Source organism: Sinocyclocheilus rhinocerous, unplaced genomic scaffold, assembly GCF_001515625.1.
Source record: "Sinocyclocheilus rhinocerous isolate Xijiao unplaced genomic scaffold, SAMN03320098_v1.1 scaffold934, whole genome shotgun sequence".
Lineage (NCBI taxonomy): Eukaryota > Metazoa > Chordata > Actinopteri > Cypriniformes > Cyprinidae > Sinocyclocheilus > Sinocyclocheilus rhinocerous.
In genome coordinates, this window is record NW_015658752.1 from 63,876 (window position 1) to 71,371 (window position 7,496).

General features: G+C 35.1%; 1 protein-coding gene across 4 annotated transcripts in view; it reads right to left on the reverse strand.

The window, feature by feature from the left end:
* The window catches only part of LOC107722911 (RNA-binding motif, single-stranded-interacting protein 1-like), a 73,814-nt gene that overhangs the window by 14,531 nt on the left and 51,787 nt on the right, over positions 1 to 7,496 (reverse strand). For all 4 annotated transcript variants that reach the window (XM_016531408.1, XM_016531409.1, XM_016531411.1 and 1 more), the window contains exons 5-7: positions 4,506 to 4,663; positions 2,718 to 2,797; positions 262 to 377 (exon numbers count right to left, since the gene is read on the reverse strand). In XM_016531408.1, the coding sequence (XP_016386894.1) occupies positions 262 to 377; positions 2,718 to 2,797; positions 4,506 to 4,663 (354 nt within the window). The remainder of the gene's footprint in view (positions 1 to 261; positions 378 to 2,717; positions 2,798 to 4,505; positions 4,664 to 7,496) is intronic.

The following is a 7,496-nucleotide window of genomic DNA, read 5'->3' on the forward strand; positions in this document are numbered from 1 at the left end:
ACACACACACACCCACCCACACACACACACACACACACACACACACACACGTCTCAGTATCACTTCTGTGGTTCACGTGATATATGACTGTACTGGTGTAGCTTGTATAAACACACACACACACACACACACACACTCACACACACACACACAGCCCTGCTGTCCATGTGTTCACTAATAAAGCTGTGGCAGGTGATATATGGCCGCAAAAAGCGATACGGACACACAACATGGTGGAGAGAGCAAAAGAGCAGTACTCACAAGTCTGGTCTCTCCGTCTCTGGCCCAGGCTCGTCCGTTCTGCACATATTTATTTAGACTCTGACGCTTCTTCTGGCCTCCGTCCGCAAACTTGCACAGCAAGGGTTCTGATGGGGCTGCAGACACACACATGAACTCTCTGCGTGATGTTGACTGCTCGCTCATAGACAGCAGAGCTGAGCGCTCCGACCAAAACCATCATAATGTGACAGTAGAAATGGCTTGAGATTTTGTTAAACCCCAGCAGAACTGCTTTATGTTATTTAGCGCATCAAACATGGAGGGAAAATACAGAGCAGGACGTGATGCAAGACATTTTAGCAACCTCTGAAACGACTTTCCTTTTGGATGACATCACAAATGCCTCTTATTTTTAGTCCCTCCCCCTCTCACTCAATTCTGGTACTGTATATAAAGCCCACTTTTCACAATCCGATCAATGCACAATATATCAGCACCATGTCAGGTGAATATGGCCATTGATTGATTTAATTTGTTTCTGTGTATTCAAGATTTAAGATTCATTATCTAGCAAAGATTTAACCCTTTAAGAGCAAAATCTTTTGAATATTTTATTGTAATATGTCGTGCTCTTAAAAGGAATGTGCTTTAGTTAGTTATTCCGACCCATAAGAAAAAAATCATGCTTTGGCAAATCATAATTATGAGATTAAAAAGCCATAATTAGGAGATAATTTGTAATTATGACAAAATGTCTACATTTGGACTTTTTGTCATAATTATGACGTTTTGGCAATTTTGACTTTTTATCTCTGAACAATAACTAAGAATGTCATAATTCTCATAATTATGACTGTCATAATTTTGACATTTTATCTCATAATTTTTACTTTTTATGTCCTAATTATGAATTCTGAAAATTAGGATTTTTTTCTTGTGTGGTAGAAACTTCAAAATTATTTTATGTTATTTTTATTATGTTTTATTACGTTTTTTTGTAAACAAATTAAGACTTGCAATATCTCCCATTTATAGGTTTTCAGCCATAACATTTAATGTCATAATTTGGACTTTTTATCTCGTAATTATGACTTTATCTCATTTCAAATTTTGATGTCCAAAGTATGTCTTAATTTTTTTTTTAAATATGTGGTGGAAACGTCCAAATAATAATTATTTTTATAATGTTTTATTAAGTTATGTTTATATTAAGTTATGTCTTTTTTAACAAATCCAGATATATTTACAATATCTTCCGTTTATTGGTTATCAGCCATAACATTGTGACTTTTTGACAGAATTATGACTTTCTATCTCATAATTATGTCTTTTTATTTCATAACCGTAACTTTTTATGTCATAATTATGACTTATTAAAGTAATTTTTTCTTATGTGGCGGAAATGGTTTTTCATAATTTTAAGTTAGTTTTATTGTGTTTTATTAAGTTATGTTTTCTGTGTCTTTTTCAAGATAGAGTTGCAATATCTTCTAATTACTGGCTTTCGGCCATAACATCTAAATAATTACAGCATCAGCCACAGTTTCAGTATTGGAGCATCCCTAATTTCTGTTGCATAAAACCCAGTATTTTTCCACACTGAATATCAATGTTGCATGAAAAAACACATCTAATTATGGGGTGAAATGGGATGCACACATTGACTTTAATGCTGCAAATTGCGATGCTGCTTTGCTGCTAGATGAGCAAACTTGTTCTGTTATATATTTTCTTTGTTGCACACGTAAATGTAAGTGTGACTCTTTCTGCCACAGCATAAACGGCCCAGCAAAATCTCCACCAGTTATATGCCGTCATCTCAAGACCCTCTGAGGCTATCTGGCTCCATCCGCAATGACTTGGAGAACAGGCATCTAATTTGTACACTGTCTTCGTATAATCCCCTTCCTTCCTTTCTGACACGGTCAGTGGAGACTATTTCAGTCTAATAATCCAATTAAAATGCTTAGAGAGGCCACGCCAGGCCAGTAAGAGAAAATTAGCACACATTGCTTTCACTTGAGCCCCAAACGAGCCTCCACTAATCAATAAGCTGATTCATACCCATGTAGCTCCTCCCAGCTCTGTAATTTCAGCATTTCGTGCAGCGAGTCTAAATCTACATTCGTGCGAAAGCCGTTTGGTATGGCTGAACGGTTGCGCCACATGCCCGAAAGCCTGTTTCCATTTAGACCCCATCCGAGGGGAATCATTACCAGAGAATGAATGAATGTGCTCGCACACAGCAGCGTTGTGTCTTTATGCTCAAACAAAACACATATTAAAGGAGTAGTTCACCCAAAAATGACAATTCAATCATTTACTCCTATTGCATGGAGAAAAGTGGCAAGGATATCCTTCAGAAATGTACCCTCTCCTTTTATGGAAGAAAGAAAGTCATACAGGTTTGGAAACAACATAAGGGCGAGTATTTTCATTTTTTTTCATGAACTATTGCATTAAAGTAGACGTGAAGCAGGCAGACGCACACTTACCCAGAACACCAGCTGGGGTTTTGAGAAATTTCCCGTTGAAGTGAGAGATGACCGCTTCACATTTCTCCGTCGACTCCATCCTAGAGAAACAGATTACCGGTTTAAAGGTTTACAAATTTCATTCTCGGTTTGAGTATAAAACATCATTCCCATCACCTGCACCAGCTGTCAATGTTGAGTAACATTAAAGTCATATGAAGAATAGCTAGGCGATTTTGCATTACATAAAGCATAATGCACTCATTTTAATGCATTTCATTAAGGCCAGTCAAATAGTTTCATGATCCTTATTTTTCTTTTCCTGACAAAGACATTTTATTTATCTCTCATTTAAACTTCAGTTAGAGTTGGTAAGTTTGATTCATTTCAGTGAATCACTTCTACCTGTTCATTTTAGTGAATCGGTTCAAAACTCTGATTCAATGATTAATGCGGGCACTCAGAAATGTCTCTGCATGGCATTTTTATGCATTAAAATGTTTAGCAAAAATATATGTAGTTAAACATTGCTGTTAATTTTCATATTTTGTTATATCCGTGCGTATAAATCTTGCTTCAGTTCATTTACAGAGGAAAACATGTTTGGATAATTTAACTGCAAACAAATACATTGTAATAAATTTCAGAATAAATACAGAGATTTGAACTGAATATCATCAAAAAGGGGGTGCAAAACTGAAATTATCATAAATGTTTAGATATGCCGAGCTAGGCAATACACTTTGCCATTATACTTTGTGTTTATTATTAAAAACAATTTTCATTATTTATGTTTATATTGTTGTTATTTGAAAAATGACTTCTCGAAACATATTCATCTGATTATACAGGAATAACCCTCGGGTTAGTACAGTCAAGTAATCAAAAGAGGGTAAAAAATTGACATTTTAGTGAATGTTTAGATTGCAGAGCTATGAAAATCATAAGTTTTGCCAATGCATTCTGTGTTTATCATTAAAAGCAGTTTTCATTGTTTATATTTCTATCATTGTAATTTGAAAATGTACTTCTCGAAACATATTTATCTGATTAAATGAACTAGTTAAAAAAGATTTTTCTGTTGTCTTACATGTTTTCTCAATAAAGACATGTTTAAAAAAAATGAACTAGTTTAGTTTTATTTAAGGGGTTTTTCACTCAAATTTGCAGGAATAACCCTTAGGTTAATACAATCAAGTCATCAAAAGAGAGTAGAAATTGACATTTTCATGAAAGTTTAGATATGCAGAGCTATGAAAATCATAACGACAAGTTTTGCCAATGCGCTCTGTTTATCATTAAAAACAGTTTTCATTATTTATTCTGTTATTTGAAAATGCATCATTAATTTATCAGTTTATCATGAAAATCTCTTTTCGCTTTTTATATTTATGTCATTGACATTTGAAAACGTACTTCTCCAAACACATACAGTTCAGATTTCTTTCAGTTCAGCGTTTTTTCACTCAAGTGCGTGAGAATAACCCTTAGGTTAGTACAATCAAGTTTTTACTTGTCATAAATTTACAAAGAGAGGTTCAGAGAGTTCAGTTTCCTGGCTTTGCCGTGCTGATATGTCAGATACACAGCTATGTTTTCAAGGAGCTGACTGGCACTAAGAATCATGGGAGGGTCTGAAGTGTTTGTGTTGCGGCGGGCACAACGCCAGGGGCTTTCCAGGACGCCTGATTCCCTGACGGACGCTGCAGTCTTCAACCACGGTTGGTACATTGAGGGGAATTCACAAAGAATGATAGTGTGACAACAGGAGCTGATCTGGTGATTCGGGGTCAGATACTAGACACTCACCTCGCAAATCCGACCCCTCGGCTGGCCCCGTTGGTGTCTCGCAGGACGCGTGTGGAGACGACCTGTCCGAAGGGCTTCAGCATGGCCTCTAACTCCTGTTCATCCATGGTCAGCGGTAGGTTAGATATGTACAGGTTAGTGGGGTCCTGCTCTTGTTGCTGTCGGGAGAGAAAAAGAAACAAAAACGAAACGTAAAACGTGAACTTTTTGCCATTTTCCTGGTGAAAAAGTCACTGATCGATAGCATCACAATGAGCTTAACTCGTACTGAACCTGGAACATTTGTGTAATTGTGTAATTATTTTTAGCACAGGTAGGTTACACACCTGTAAAAACACCTCAGATCTTATCGTTCAGTTCCTTCACACACTGCCAGAGTTTTGTCACAGTTATTATGTCACACACTTTTATCAGTTAACGGAAGAAAGAACACCTGGAGATCTGACAACAGAAATCACTGACCATCCACACCTGCAGGTCAACAACCGGCCCGTTTCAAAACCTAGTGAGCTGCATGCATGGATGCCTTCTTACATGTCCCAGCAAATACATAGTATAATTACATAATATAATCACAGCCAATCAGAACCCTGTGCACCATGGGACAAACAGAATCCAAGCAACCAATAAAATGTCCTGAATAGGCAATCTAGGCATTTGTTAATTAGACTAAATTTATATACATATATACATACTTAATTTTTAAACATATATATGCTTCATATCTTGGGGAATTGAGTATACTAATATAATCAGCATATCAGCATAATAAGAACAAATATTAATCATATACATAAATACTTAATATTTGCTTTTAGTATTTAATATAGACCTAATATAATATATAATATATTTAATACAATTAAATATTTAATATTATTATATTACTATATGTAACATTTTTTATTATATATCTGCAAAATACAGACCTAAATGTACACACACACACACACAACACACACACATAGATATGTTTTGTCTAATATACACAAAAAATATTAAAATATAAACAAAAATATAAACACAAAATATTAAATATTATATATTATATAATATAATAACAGTATTTTATCTTTCTGGAACTTTCACTAATTTTGCCTAATTCATTATAGACCAGTAAATATTACATATACGCACACACACACAAAATATGAAATATTATATCATATATTAACAGTATTTTACATTTGGGAAACTTTTTCATTAATTTTGTCTAATGCATTATGGGATTGCAATCTCTGCAAATGATACCTTCAACGCTGCCTACCTTTTAGAACAGGCTTTGTGTCAATGCCTTAAAATGCTGTCTAGGTAGGCAGCTCACTAGGTTTTAGTAGAACTGCGAATGAAGACAATATCTAAATACTTACATGGTACAGGTGAATTAAATTCATAAACTAGGTTAAAGTGAAAGCATGTCTCCCTCTCCGGACTCTCCAGCTAATAAAGGGTGAGCATTAATATTGATGAGCGGCTCATTTGCATGCGGCTCTCGGCCACCCTCCATCCCAGCAGTGAAACCTCGACTGATTTTCCCTTCCATCAGCAGAAACGGAAAGCGAAACAGGCAGAGAGCGAGCGAGAGACTCCGGGGACAAAAGGGCCGCTACATTAATATTCATTAACATCCTACTGCGTTCAATCTCCACCCCTAAGAGATGGAGGGAAAATGAGCAGAACAAAGAGGAGACAAGGGAGAGGCGGGATTTGATTACTAAAGTAATATGCTGACAGAAAAAAATCAGCATAGCGCCATTAGGGAACAATGGCAGAGGGCCGGCGCTCAGCTGTCGAACCATCACGGGGAACGGACGCAAGGGCAAACAGGCGCTGGAGATCCTAGAGAGTCGTCAAACACGATGTTTAAAAAAATATTAGCTATTAGGGATGACAGTGTCCATAACTAAACACTGAAGGACGGATGCTGAAGCTAATAGCGGGTGTTTTATGGGCCTGTTTTTGAATGGCAAATAAATTCACGATGTGCTTGGCTTGCTCCAGAGGGAGAACTAAAACGCTGGCGTGGTTTTAAACAGACTTATCCCGACCGAAACCTAATACCAGAGCCACATACCAGTGCTAGCCCTGCTCATCAGGCTCGAGTTACAGCAGCCATACGCAAACTCTGGAAGCAAAATAGCATGGATTAAAATGTACTACCTGACTAAAATATGCAAAATTGAATTTAAAAAATGCATTTAATGCAGGGATGCATTCAACTATTCAAAAGTGACAGTAAAGACATTTACTTTGTTACAAAAAAAATCGATTTCATATAAATGCTGCTCTTATGAACTTTCAATACATCAAATAAAAATATTCCACGGTTTTCACAAAAATATGAAGCAGCACAACTGTTTTCAACACTGATATTAATCAGAAATGTTTCTTGAGCACGAAATCAGCATATTAGAATGATTTCTGAAGGATCGTGTGACCCTGAAGACTGGAGTAATGATGCTGAAAATTCAGCTTTGATCACAGGAATAAATTACATTTTATAATATATTCAAACAGAAAACAGTTATTTTTAATATTTCACAATATTTTACTGTATTTTTGATCAAATAAATGCAGCCTGGGTGAGCAGAAGAGATTTGTCGTACCAACCAAATATATATAACACATAAATATATTAATATATATTAATATTAAATATATAATATTTGGATAAATAAATTCAAATATAAAGTATATGTGTGTTTTTTTAGACAAATATAAATTGACTATTAATTTCTTCATAAATCTTACATTTTTGCTACATAAAAATAAACTGGATTAGCTGCAGTGTTTTTTTAGTATCATTGATATATTATTATAGTTAATATTTTTATAAATTAGATTTTTTTTGTACATTTTCTGTTTTCACTTTAATATGAGTAAAAGTCTAGTATATATATCTATTAGTTATTTCTATACTATTCTATACTATCTTTTAGTTATTTTAGTACTTCAAGTTAAACTAAATGAAAATTAGAAATATTGCCCAGG